This window comes from Mirounga angustirostris, unplaced genomic scaffold (genome assembly GCF_029215605.1).
Source record: "Mirounga angustirostris isolate CCGP_5_RB_7025 unplaced genomic scaffold, mMirAng1.0.hap1 SCAF_8, whole genome shotgun sequence".
In the NCBI taxonomy this organism is placed as follows: domain Eukaryota; kingdom Metazoa; phylum Chordata; class Mammalia; order Carnivora; family Phocidae; genus Mirounga; species Mirounga angustirostris.
The window spans coordinates 93,580,906-93,595,664 of record NW_026991716.1 but is presented as its reverse complement, the minus strand read 5'-3'; the positions used below and the strand labels follow the sequence as shown (position 1 = coordinate 93,595,664).

General features: G+C 36.4%; 1 protein-coding gene across 5 annotated transcripts in view; it reads right to left on the bottom strand.

The window, feature by feature from the left end:
- Positions 1 to 14,759, bottom strand: part of AFG1L (AFG1 like ATPase) — a 235,383-nt gene that overhangs the window by 138,040 nt on the left and 82,584 nt on the right. For all 5 annotated transcript variants that reach the window (XM_064597957.1, XM_064597959.1, XM_045865273.3 and 2 more), the window contains 2 exons: positions 9,039 to 9,140; positions 7,986 to 8,116 (listed from right to left, as the gene is read on the bottom strand). In XM_064597957.1, coding sequence (XP_064454027.1) covers positions 7,986 to 8,116; positions 9,039 to 9,140 — 233 coding nt within the window. The remainder of the gene's footprint in view (positions 1 to 7,985; positions 8,117 to 9,038; positions 9,141 to 14,759) is intronic.

Below are 14,759 nucleotides of genomic sequence, written 5' to 3'. Positions count from 1 at the left end.
GAATGATATCAATGAAAAGTTGCCCAATTTAAGAAAATAAAAATGGTTATTTGACTATCTCACCAATGTTTTTGAAAAAAAAAATTAAAAATAGCTTTTCGTGCCCTACGGTTTAGAAAAGTAAAGAGACATTTAGCTTGTAACAGTGCAAAGGTTTAAGCTGGAAGTTGAAGAAAAGCAAACAATAAAGACTTGTGGTTGAATCATAATTTGTTGTTTTTGTATTACAAAATGTTTTTGCTCTATCAGAGTAAATTAACTTGGAGAAGCTATGGCTAATTAATAAAGCAGGAGTCACTTGGGGTAGCTGGGTGCCAATGTATACTCTTTTGATCTTGTCCCCGCACTTGTTCAGCTTTGCTGGGGAACAGTAATTTTACAGTATAAGTGAACAGAAGACAATTGGCCACACATTCTTGGAGAGCGGGCTTTTTTAGCACCCAGCATTTCATTACCACCAAGAACAAAAGAGAAGGCTACAGATTACCAATAAGGGTAGTCCGCTAATACAGAGAGGGGGAGACATTTCATTAGCATTAAAGAGAAAAGATTTTTTATGACCTAGAGTTGCTTTCCATTATGACTCACTTAAGTAAAAAAAAAAAAAAAAAAATCTAATGGTTAATTTACATATGTAAGTGCTTGAGTCTCAGTCACCCACTGATTGGTACAGTGCCATGTAATGAGTGACAAACATAAGCATGCATTATCAGTAATTAGTATTAGCACAAAAATAAGCATCTATTTTTTATTAGCAGTTTTTAATAGCTTTCCTGTTTTACAAAAACGGTCAAAACTATTTTTTAAATGATATTGATAGCTTATAGAGGAGAATTTTGCATGATATTCTGCTCATCAGAATTCTTTTTTTTTTTTTTAGACCATATTAGTAAAACATCTATCCAGTGTCCCTAAAAGAGACAGGAAAAAATAACTTTTTTTTTTAAATCAGTTTCCTTCAGTATTATACCTTCAGAATCATAAATGGTTTAACAAAAAAATATAAATATTCAAAGTCAACATAATGAAGACCCTAAAGAAAACTTTGAGGAAAATCTGCTCTTTTATTTCAGCATCTAAAACATATAAAAACAACCTACCTAGACAAATTTCTCAAACAAAATAATAGTATATTTGACACCACAGGCAAAACTGAAATGCTATACTTTACTAAAGATAACCAAGCTAATGAGGAATACATTCTGCAAATGTAATCTGAATACTGCCAAAACATAATTTAAAAATTCCCCAAATTCAAGAGTACATATAGTCTTGTTTTTAAGCAGCAATAATTCTCATTCAGCTCCCTAGTAAAATAAATATTATATTAATTAACACCAAGTAAAGGCCAATAATAACTAGTTAAAAATCAAGACTACTAATAGGATTCAATTTTTAAAAGTGAAGTGGTGACTGCAGACATACGATTGTTAAGAATAAAGTGCCTAAAAAATTCTTTTCTAGTAAATCAGCAGTGTATCGTACTAGGATTAATAGGCTTAAGGATAATTTTTAGGTTCTATCACTAACACATCTACTAAAAGCCTATCCAGCTCCAGATCTGTATATTTAAATACATAATGTAAGACATCATATACCAAAGAGAACATATAACATAGCTGTTACTACTAGTGAATTAGAGCACTAATGATGAATTCACACAGAGTTACCAGCTGTGTAACCTTGATGAGTTAGTTAACTTCTCTGACCCTTAATTTCCTCATCAGTATAATGAAGGTAGTAATAATACCTACATGAAGGTAGTAATAACACCTACCTTGCAAAATTGTTATGATCCTTATATTAAATCCTCAAGAAATGTTAGCTAGGACTACTATCTGTGTATGGCATACGTGCTAGTATAATTGCACGTTATTTATATGTAGCTGTATCGAACTTTAGCTGTAGAAGGAATGGTATATACCATAGTACAGTAGTTAAGAACAAAGGCACATAGTACTCAATAAACAGAATATACATAATAGATGGAATGTAACCATTCCAATAAATGGCATTGTCTCAAACAGATAGTTCATAAAAGATGAATTTTAACTAGTTAATAAACAAATGTAGAAAAAATTCAACTATATTATTACTTAAGGAATATTAAAACAATAAGATACCATTTTTCATCTATTAGACAAAAAATGTTAAGATAATTCAGAATGTTGACAGGAAAAATTGTGGGTTGTTATTATAAATAAGGGAAGTGGGACTTAGTTGGGACACTACCTCAATATTTATCATTTGGTACTAGGATTTATTCATTCATTCTTTCACTCGCTATTAGGCATTCACTCATCCTCAAACACAGTTCTAGACATTTGAGATACATCAATTACCAAAACAAAGATTCCTACCTTCAAGATTATGGAGGAATATATATATAATAAGCAGTAAACATAATAAATAATATATATATGCCAGAAGGTGATATATGTTATTTTTAAAAAGAATGGTTTTTAAAAAGACAGTAAGGGACATTGGTTAATGGCAAACCACAGTTTTTTAAGAATAGGCCTTTGTTAAGGAGATAACTGAGCAAAGATCTGAAGAAGTGAGAGACTCTTTGGAGTATCTGGGGGAGACTGCCCCAGGCAGAAAGTTCAGTGCAAAGGCTCTGCTTGTTTGTTCTAAGTTGTGTGGATGTTGGGAATCAGAGTGCCGCTGTAACAATATTTTGGGGGTATCCTTTTACCCCCAAATTTTAGAAAAAGGGGACAAGGAGAGATCTGGACTAGCAATAATCCAGTTTTGGTATGCTAGAGGAGCTTTTCTAAAACCAGTAGAAGACAGTCCAGATACTGAAACTAGGAGATCCAGGTTCTGCTCAGTGATCACTTCTGCCCTTAGAGGCCATATTCTTGCCCTTATACTCTTGCTTTCTCTGGTTCTTCTCAACAGTGGGTATATAGAGATAACTGGCCTTTTCTCGCATACAGTGGTAAACTCCAGGCTCAAGTCTGGAATTGCAGAGGAAATAAAAGCAAAACTACTAACACTTTTCATCCTAGGACATGCAGGGCAACTTTGTTCAAAAGCTGAGGGTTCTCCCTCCTGCACTGTTGGTGGGAATGCAAGCTGGTGCAGCCACTCTGGAAAACAGTATGGAGGTTCCTCAAAAAGTTGAAAATAGAGCTACCCTACGACCCAGCAATTGCACTACTGGGCATTTATCCCAAAGATACAAATGTAGCGATCCGAAGGGGCATGTGCACCCCAATGCTTATAGCAGCAATGTCTACAACAGCCACTATGGAAAGAGCCTAGATGCCCATCGACAGATGAATGGATAAAGATGTGGTATATATATATACAATGGAATATTATGCAGCCATCAAAAAAATGAAATCTTGCCATTTGCAACGACGTGGATGGAACTAGAGGGTATTATGCTAAGCAAAATAAGTCAATCAGAGAAAGACAATTATCATATGATCTCACTGATATGAGGAATTTGAGAAACAAGACAGAGGATCATAGGGGAAGGGAGGGAAAAATGAAACAAGACGAAACCAGAGAGGGAGACAAACCATAATAGACTCTTAACCTCAGGAAACAAACTGAGGGTTGCTGGAGTGGAGGGGGGTGGGAGGGATGGGGTGGCTGGGTGATGGACATTGGGGAGGGTATATACTATGGTGAGCACTGTGAATTGTGTAAGACTGATGAATCACAGACCTGTACCCCTGAAACAAATAATACATTATATGTTAATAATAATAATAATTAAAAAAAAAGAAAAAGGCAGAGGGTTCTCTCATGTTGCCAACTCTAACATAATAGAATGCTACATTCCAGTAGCATTTGCGATCAAATAAAAGCAATCAATTTGATATTCAGTCTTGTTTTATCATCTCTGAGCATATGTTCTTCAGAGCTCTGGTGGGAAAGAAACATTTGGTATAACACCCACTATTAGCTATGGTTCCCTAATTTTTTAGGAAAATAGGGTTGGAAAATATTTGCAAGGAGCAAGGAGATAGGATCAGAGAGAAAGCAGGAAGGCTTGAATAAAAGAAATGACACTGTCTTATTGTATTCCCCACACACACCCACTTAGAGTTTAAGCTTTTTTAAGTTGGGTTTTCTGTTACCTATAGTAGAAAGCATCCTAGGAGATACCTCATCTCTTTGCTCTTTGGTCTTTAGTTCATCAGCTAATTCTCCTTGCACTGGAGATACTGGATTCTATATGAAGGAAGGTGACATTTCCTCACAGTACTCCTATTTATGCTATCTTTTATAGGCCATAAGGAAATCCCTCCTGATACAGCAGATAGGAGCAAAACATGAGCTGAACAGATCCATCCCCAAGACTGTTTGCAAGCAACAGGCACAGGAGATTCAGCTAAAGAAAAGGAGTTTACTTGAGCCTCCAGGATGCAAACAGCACTGATAGCACCTGCTGGGAACTGGAGCTGAGGTAGCTCTGGAGAACTCAGCAGCTGTCCAGGGAGCAGCCTTGTAGTCCTCCCCCTAATGTGATTCAGTTATTTCCTATGTCTCTTTGTTCCTGCTTCATTATTGTGTGGGAACTGCCCTCAGTGCCTTTTAGTTGAAAGACATGAGACAGAGGACATGATTGGCCCAATCCCCAGGGTACACCACACAAGTGCAATGTTGCTGGCAAGTTTGTGGGCTTGGTACTCATAGATCAGATGTCCAGACATGGTCCATTTGACTGTGGGTCAGATCGGGTCCTGTAGTTTGGGATAAGGCTCTTTATTTAAGGCAACTGGATGGATGAGTAAACGAATGAATGAACATCAAACCAACTCTGGACGGGGCAGGCGATGACCACTCCGTCATATCCACTCTCTCTTTGTTAGCAAGCGACATTTTACAAGTGAGGGGCCTATCTCCCCCTTGATCTCCTTTATACTTAATATGTAATTTGAAAAATCATTTTTATTGCCTGCCTTTCTTTTGCAAGACTCACTCATTTGGAACACGAGCATCCTGAGAGTTGCTTTTGTTTCCTTCTTCCCAACCATTCTGAAGTCTGAACTCAATGGAGAATGCCCAGTGCAACCAGAGAGGTTTCTGTTAGGGCCTCACTATTAGGGTGGTATTATGACATTAATGGGTCCTAGACACTTTTACCTTCATGAGCCCCTTCCTCAATTAGAAAATGCATTTGAGGGGTGCCTGGGTGATTCAGTCGGTTAAGTGTCTGACTTCGGTTCAGGTCATGATCCCAGGGTCCTCGGATTGAGCCCCTCATCAAGCCCCGCACTGAGCATCATGCTCAACAGGGAGTCTGCTTCTCCCTCTCCCTCTCCATCTGACCCTCCCCTGCTCATGTACATGGGCACACTCTCTCTCAAATAAATAAATAAATGAAATCTTAAAAAAAAAGAAAATGCATTTGAAAATACGTGTGTTTACATACATAAATAGTATTTTATGACTGGGTTGGTATAAAATATATATAGATACAGGCTGAATTCATTATGATATGTTCATTTCTTTCTGCAAATTTTAAAAGAAATTAAAATATTTTTGTGGGCCCCTGAAAGTATAATGGACCCTAAGTACTGTGCCTACTACACCTAATGGGTAATTTGGCCCTGCTTGCTATTAATCCTCTGAGGATCTCTTTGTACCACCAAATTGTCATTGCTTCCTAACCTTCTTAGTCTTGCCAATGGTCTTTGTGTCACAGCAACAGACCACTCTTTTCTCTGAATGTTTTAAAATTCATATTTTTTAAGTTAAAGGTCATGATTTTTATATGATACCAAGGAAATTCTGATGCCCTCTATTCCTCATCTACATGATGACTATAATAACTATTTTACAGAATTAAATGAATAACCGTGTTATAGATATAAAAACACTTTGTAAACCATGAATCATTTTACAAAGGTTAGGTATTAATATACTTTTAAAAAAAATTTAACTTCAATGCCCTAATCAAAAATTTAACTGTCCTAATTCAATTTTATTGGTGATAATGTGATTAAGAGATCATAATGAGAAAACCAAGAGATGGTCTTCACTGATTTATCACTGACTTTTGTTGTCGACAACAAACTCAGTACTATTTTTAGAACTAAACTAGGCCTTTCTCTTTCTGCAACACATTGTACACTTAGTGCACTTTTTCAGAGTAGAACATTTCTTCCCCACAAGGCTTCTTCTGAAGACCTTTGTAGTTCTACAATACAAAAGGTGATAAGATGCCTGGGTGGCTCAGTCAGTTAAGCATCTGCCTTCAGCTCAGGTCATGATCCCAGGGTCCTGGGATTGGGCCCCCCACATCAGGGCTCTGTGCTCAGCGGGAAGCCTGCTTCTCCCTCTGCCTGCCACTCCCCCTGTTTGTGTTCTATCTCTCTCTCTGACAAATAAATAAATAAAATCTTAAAAAAAAAAAGAAGGTCAATGCCAGGCTGTCTTAATATGACTGAAAGGAGAAAGAAAGATTCCTCCTTTCCAGATGGCCCAGTGTAACACCATTCCTGGTGAAAATTCTTCTTTCTCATCTATCATAAATCGAGACCATTGTTAGATAAGTGTATCAAGTTGCTAAAGGAGACCTATCTGCCTCATTTGGGATAAAGGCAACCTGGCCATCTTATCTTCCCACCAATGCAGGTTTTTAAAACCCAGAACAAAAAATAACTCGCTACCAATTTAAATGCATAATTTCAGAGAATCTTAAAACTGTAAGAAGCTTTAGAATTCAACTAGGACAGTTCCCTCACTTCATCACAAATCTGTTGTGAGGCTTAAATAAGATGTGTGACTCACCCAGGGCCCACCTCAGAGTAGGCACAAAACAAATGTTAGCTTCCTACCCCTTCGAAGTTCTCTGGGCCTTTATTCTAGGCAGTCAGACACAGGAGTTTATGCACTCAGCTCCAGAGATATTATTCAAAAGCTCTGGGTGTGAAGCCCTATTTTTAAGCTTATATTCAGTATTTGTGGATTTTTCTATTTTCATTCCAATAATCAATTGCTCTTACAGTAAGAATTATAGAAAAATAAACTATTACATTTCAGAACCACTGAAGAAAGCAAATAAAGAGGAAGTAATTCTTAACCTAGAGCATCTATTATTATTATTATTATTATCATTATTAAACACCGGGATACAGAAAAAGCATAAGACATGGCATTTGCCTGCATGCTATCTTTGCTCTCGTAAGAAATAAAGATCAGAAAATAACTTATTACCAATTTAAATGCACAATTTCAGAGACTCCTAAAACTACAAGAACTTTGAAAGTTCAAGTAGGGCCAACTCCCCGTCATCACAAACAAGTTGTGAGGCTTAAATGAGATGTGTTAATCACTTGTATTTTATATAACACTTTAAAAAAAAACCACAAACATCTTTAAAGACATTATTTTGTAATCATGACATTATCTCCATCATGGTACAGGTGAAATGTAAATCCATGACCCTAATATAGGGATGGGCAAACTTTTCCTATAAAAGGCTGAGTAGTATATATTTTAGGCTTTGCAAACCACATGTGGTCTCTGTTGCATTTTCTTCTTCTTTTTTAAAAGACCCTTTAAAGGGGCGCCTGGGTGGCTCAGTCGTTAAGTGACTGCCTTCAGCTCAGGTCATGATCCCAGGGTCCTGGGATCGAGCCCCGCATCAGGCTCCCTGCTCGGCGGGAAGCCTGCTTCTCCCTCTCCCACTCCCCCTGCTTGTGTTCCCTCTCTCGCTGTGTCCCTCTCTGTCAAATAAATAAATAAAATCTTTAAAAAATAAAAAATAAAAAATAAATAAAAGACCCTTTAAAAATATAAAAATCATTCTTTTCTCACCGGCCATACAAAAGCAGATGGGCCAGATTTGCTCTGTGTGAGCCATAGTTTGCTAATCCCTGGACTAGACGGTAAAATAAACTCATAAGAGGTAATGTGTCAAATCAATTTATAAAACAATGATAAAATCAGGAACAGAATTTAAATCTTCACATGTCATTCAGAATACCATTCCACATCTATGAAAATCTCTACCTTACCTGAAATTCATCGAAACATAAGAGACATGCTTCTTCACTGATCTCTTCAGCTATGGGAGCTATTGGATCATATGATTTAGCCATGAATCCTGGTTTTCTTTTTGGCAAACTCTGTTTAAGGCGGTGTATTCCTTTAATGGATGAAATTAAACACAAATCAAATACTGTATTAATTGTTCATTTTAAATAACTATAATGTATCTTTTAAATCTCTAAATGAAACCTCAGTGTGAACATAAAAACTAAGTTTAAATGCCACATAAAATCAAATGTGATTATTGAAAAATTGGTTGCATTTTCTCTACCTCAAAATAAGTTGTTCACATCTTAATACATTCCCATGGCTGTAAGGACACTTTGTAGTCATTCCATCCCCACCCTTCAATCACTTCAGAGGTGACAAAGTGATAGCCTAGATGACAAGATGGTAACTAGCTGGATCAACAGATCAATCTTGTTGCTGAGGATTTCAGAGATGCGGGCAGAGGAGGTGATCCTGCCCTACGTCTAGCATACATAATCAGATGTTCCCTTATCTCTAGGCAATCCCACTTCACTCCTTAAAAGTGTATTGAATGTTGGAAGTATTAGAAGAAAAATGCAATGTTCCTGCCCTGGTGAGGTTACGGTATAGCTGGTAGACAAATAATGCACAACAGAAATAATCTAAGAACACTGACAAAGCAGTAAGGCATACATACAAGCACATGAATGCCTACTTGCTAAGGTGACACAGAGGAAATGACCTAGTCAAGAACAACTTCTTGAAATAAGCGAGTTTTTAACATTTCGTATTGATCCTTAGTAGAAAGAGGAAATACCCAACCTTCATATAGTAACCTCTCTTCTCTTAATGGGAAGTACTGAATTTGTCTTTAGGACCAACTCTACATCACAAGTTGTTTCAATATAGCACAAAACAAGTGAAACCAAATAAAACCTCACTTTAAGCAAACTAATTTTTTAAAAGATTAAGAATTTTAAAAGATGGTAAGAACTATTCTGTAGTGTTTGCCCACTTAAAAATCCCTTCTTTTAGACCATTTAACTTACTTTCATGAACATCTAGCATGAACCCATGAAAATGAACCCGTTTCTTCCTCTTCATCTCCACATAAGTATAAAACATGTCCATCACCATTGTTTTCCCTGTACCTTAAAAAAAAAAAAAACAAAAAAAACTATTAAACAGTATGTACTGATCGCTCTCATGATTGTTCATTAGCTTTGGGATAATGAAACCATACTCTTCTACTGGAAAGCTTAAGACTATGTTACTTTTTTGGAAGGAGTGTTTATTTTGTATGTTAAATGAGCTAAAAATAAAATGTTGATATTGCTCTTTTTTGTTAAAATCCTGTTATTAGGAAATACAACATTTAATTAACATTACAGGGAACTATGTAAATAAACTGGTAAGATCTGCAGATTATTCATTCTTCAGTTTCTCTTCCAAAAGACATCAATATGAATAAAATAACTTAATTAAGTAAATATTTATTGGGCCATAAGTAAGAGGAGTGGTCTTAGGGAAATTCAAAGATGAAAAATAAAAAAATAAAGATTAGTATCTAACATAAATGCTGAAAGTAAATAATAGATGTACATTAGAACTGCAGAATTGCCAATTTTAACAATTTTTTGGTAGGTTTATCTTTATTTCTCTTTGCCTATCCTACAGTATTTTTTTATACATGTTGATACTATGCTCTTTTTCTTTTAAGTTTTTTTTTATTCTTATGTTAATCCTCTTTTAAGTTTTTTATTTTAATTGCAGTATAGTTAACACACCGTATAATATTACTTTTTAGGTGTACAATATAGTGATTCAACACTTCCATACAACATGTGGTGCTCATCACAGTAAGTGCGCTCCTTAATCCCCATCATCTATTTCACCCTTCCCCCCCAGCCACCTCCCCTCTGATAACCATCAGTTTGTTCTCAATAGTTAAAAGTCTGTTTCTTGCTGTCTTTTTTTTTCTTTGCTTGTTTTGTTTTAGCTTTTGAAAAAAGTGTTAAGATACAACACTGTCTTAAAAAGCTGAGAACATAAATCTTTCAAAATGAGGCCTACTTGAAGAAATTGAAACCGTTAACCCTTCAACACTGAAACTTTGAACCACTGTGATTGCTTTAGTAATCGAAGAGTCATATTTAACAAAGTATGCACGGAAAGTCTTATTCCCTCGCAGAAAGCCCAGAGCTTTGGGGACATTGGCAGTACTCAGGCTCAGGTCAGACCCAGCATTCTTCAGCAGGCCAGGCCAGGGCATGCTGGTGCTGTCCCTCATGCTCACCACTTCCTCTGGCACGACCCCACCACAGTGCCCATCCTCTCCTCCCAGGAGCTATGAGTATACATAGGCGGCTCAGGATGTGAGATCTAAGTCTTAAATCTATTTGGCTTTCCTTCATTCCATATGGCTTTGAGCCCATGCCATCTGAATCACCAGAAAGTTTTTTGTATGTGAAAATACAATTCACCAAACACATCTGGTCATTAATGAAGAAACCAATTCGATTTAAAAGTAATCTTTTTGCAAAAAATATTTAGTATAATATTTCTTGATACAGTGCGTAGCAGCAGATTTGAATCATTACATTTATGCAAAATAATAAAATTTTAAATTCTGCTGCATGAAACAGTACGCTTGTAGATCCAAAAAAAAGTCAGGAACTCACAAAAAATGTGAATAATATATATTTGAATGTAATCTTTGTGCTGAGTCTTTAAAAAACAGGCTTAAAATATAACAAGACCATCATATAAAAAGCTTCTGGAGATAAAAGCAAAAAAATCATAAAGGAAAAAATGGCTACCTGAAATTTAACCTTCTAGGGCGCCTGGGTGGTTCAGTAGGTTAAGTGTCTGCCTTCGGCTCAGGTCATGATCCTGGGGTCCTGGGATCGGGTCCCGCATCGGGCTCCCTGCTCAGCAGGGATCTGCTTCTCCCTCTCCCTCTGCCCCACCCCCCTGCTCATGCTCACTTGCGTGTGCGCGTACTCTCTCTCTCTCAAATAAATAAATAAAACCTTAAAAAAATTAACCTTCTGAATATCAAAATCACTATAAATAAAATTAATATCCTTATTTATTTAATCAATATATTGTTACTGAATAACACATGTGAGGCCCTATTCTGGGTGCTCGGGATCTGGTAGCAAACAAAACAGACAAAAATCCCTGTCTTCATGAAACCTGAAAGATTAACCTTACATATCTTTAAATATGAAGAGCTCTTAGAAACTACAGTGGTGTTTTGGGGGGTTTTTGTTTTTGTTTTTGGTCTGTCCTAAATCTCTTACTTTTGAAAACTTCCCTACTTAGCATGATTCTATGAGGGCATCAATCACAGGATGAGCCAATCAAAATACCCCTTTATCATATACACTGTGGTTGGCCCTGTAATGAGCACATGACCCAGTTAGGTCAGTGTTCTCTAGAGGCAGTTAATGTGGATCCTGAAAATAAGAATCATCTCTTCTCTTTTTAAAGGAGCAACCTAGAAAATTCCAGAAATATTTTTTATAACAGCAAAAAATTGTGACCAAGAATGAAGCCAACTACAAAACTATGAACAAGAATGAAGCCAAAAAGGAAAGCAGAACCAAAAGATGAAGGAAAAGGGAAACGGAGGGAAGGGGAGAGAGATCCCAAAAATATCACTTAAGACATTAAATATAGATCTACCCACAGCTGAATCAGACCATTATTCAACTTAATAATTAAACCAGCCATTAAATTCCTCCCCTGGTTCAGCCAATTCAACTGGCTTTTTTTTTTTTTTTCCACTACAACTGAAAGAATACTAAACAGGACAGATTTAACAGGGGAAAGAAAAAAAGATGATCAATGTACAAGAAAAAATGAGTATTCAAATGACACAAAAAATATAAATAGCTTTAAACATATTTTTAAAAGTTTAATTCTACCAGGAATAAAAGGAATACAAGGAAAAACACCCATGATATACCATTTTTATGTTCGTGAAGATGTAGAAAACAAGCACTCTAATATACTTCTGGAGATAGTATAAAACCAACCCTTCTGGAAGTCAGTTTGGCAATGTCAATCAAAAGGTAGACAAGTATTTTAAAATACTCAGAACCAAAATCAATACTGTAAAGATATTTTTGCTCCCTAAATTATTTCAAAGCTCAGTGGAATCCCAATCAAAATCAATTTAGAAATAACTTGACAACATGATCCTAAAGTCAGTCTCCTGATAAAAAATAAATAAATAAAGGTCTATCAACAGGAAACTGATTAAGTGAATTGTGGAACATTCATATAATAAAATAGTATATACCCAGTAAAATGAATGAGGTAGATCAATACGTTCTGATATGACATGATATCTAAGACCCACAATTAACTGGAAAAAAAATAAAGTACTTAATATTTGAATAAAATAAAAACACCCACACTTTTAAAAATTCTCCTGAGTGGCTAATTTCTTTAAAAAGTGTGAAAAAGGGACATCTGGGTGGCTCAGTTGGTTAAGTGTCTGCCTTCAGTCCGGTCATGATCCCAAAGTCCTGGGATCAAATTCCGCATCAGGTTCCTTGCTCAGCAGGGAGCCTGCTTCTCCCTCTGCCTGCTCCTCTCCCTGCTTGTGCTTGCTCACTCTCTCTCTCTCACAAATACATAAAAATCTTTAAAAAATTACAATTAAAAAAATTTTAAAGTGCCGAAAATACTCTAAAACAAGATCAAGTAGCAAGTAATAGAGGTTGGGGGAAACAAGGAGGAAAAGAAGAGAAACTATACAATAAAAATGTATCATGAAATTAGAAAATTATATTTGAGTGGTACCGGACTCTTTAAAAAAATCAACTAAACCAGTTAAGCAGACCTAAGGATATATAATAACAGTGTATATGAAAAAAATAATTGTTAAAGACAAATGCTCAGCCATTTGCAGAAAATAAAACTAGATTCCTACTCACATTTCACACCAAAATTAATTCCAGATGAATCCAAGAAAACGAAAACTTCTGAGAGACCATGTGAGAGTAACTGGTTCCAGATTTGCCATTTGCCATCCCAACATAAACACCTTGAAAATTGGATGAAATACAGGGGCACCTGGGTGGCTCAGATGGTTAAGCATCTGCCTTCGGCTCAGGTCATGATCTCGGGGTCCTGGAATTGAGTCCCGCATCGGGTTCCCTGCTCAGTGCAGAGCCTGCTTCTCCCTCTCCCTCTGCCACTCCCTCTGCTTGTGCTCTTCTGTCTATCTCTCTGTCAAATAAATAAATAAAATCTTAAAAAAAAAAATTTTTTTTTAAAGAAAATTGGATGAAATATATGAAACTAATATTTTCAGACACTGGAAAATAAAAATACAAGACTCTGATCCCCGACAGAAGGGAAAAACAAGATGAGCCCTATATCACTGCAGCTTTTGGCTTAGAGGCACCCTCCAGACTGCTGCACAGAAAGGAGGAATCCTGGGCAAAACACCCAGGGCAGGCTGAGTTGCGTTAAGAGAGATCAGAATTATGGGAGTCCAATGCCAGGGAAATTTGCACGGCAAAATGCCAGGGAGGAGGAAGTTATCTATGAAAGAGCTCCAGAAATTAACATGTGGGTACTCTTAAGTCTTTGGCTGAATACTAGCTGCTCATGTGTAGGGTGACACTCCATGATGTGAGGCAAAGAATGGCCATCAGGAAACTGTAAAATGAACAATTTCCAGAGATACTGTACTCATGCAACAACTTGGATGAATCTCTAAGAAATTACACTGGGGTGGGGGCAGAAAGCCAATCTCAAAGGTTATGTACTTTTCCATTTATATAACATTTTTGAAATGATGGAATTTTAGAAATGGAGAACAGATTGATGGCTGCCAGGACTTAGAAAGAGAGGGTGAGTAGGTACGGTTACAAAATTATGAACACAAGGGACTCGTGGTGATAGAACTGTTCAGTACCTTGACTGTGGCAGTAAATACATGAACCTACACAGTTGACAAATTGTACAGAACTAAATACAGACACAGAAATGAGTACAAGTAAAACAAGAAATTTGAATAAGATCAGTGAATTATATCAATGTCATTCTGTTTGTGATATTTATACTATAGTTTTGCAAAATGTTACCTTTGGGGGGAAATGAGTAAAGTGTACACAGATATCTCCATATTACTTCTTACAAGTGTGAATCTATAATTATCTCAATAAAAATTTCAATTAAAAAAATACTTCAGGGGCCCCAGGATGGTTCAGTCCGTTAAACATACTACTCTAGATCTCAGCTCAGGTCTTGATCTCAGGGTCGTGAGTTCAAGCCCCAGATTGGGCTCCATGCCCAGCATGGAGCCTACTTAAAAAAAAAAAAATACTTCAAATGAATCAAGCTGGCATGTAAGTAACTTAACTCCCTATCAAAATAAAATTCAATATATAAAAACCATATAATCATCACATTTGAAAAAATGTTTGACAAAAGTCAGCATACATTCATGACCAAATCTCTCAGCAGACTAGGAAAAGAAGCATATTTTTCAAACTCATAAAGGACAAATACAAAAAGAAACATACAATGAAAAGATGCTCAACATCACTAATCATTTGAGAAATGCAAATCAAAACTACAATGAGATACCACTTCAACACCCATTAGGATGGCTATTATTTTTTTAAGAAGAAAATAACAAATATTGGTAAGGATGTGGAAAAATGAGGACCCTTGTACATTGCTGGTGGGAATGTAAAATAGTGCAGCTGCTGTGGAAAACAGTATAGAAGTTGCTCCAAAAATTA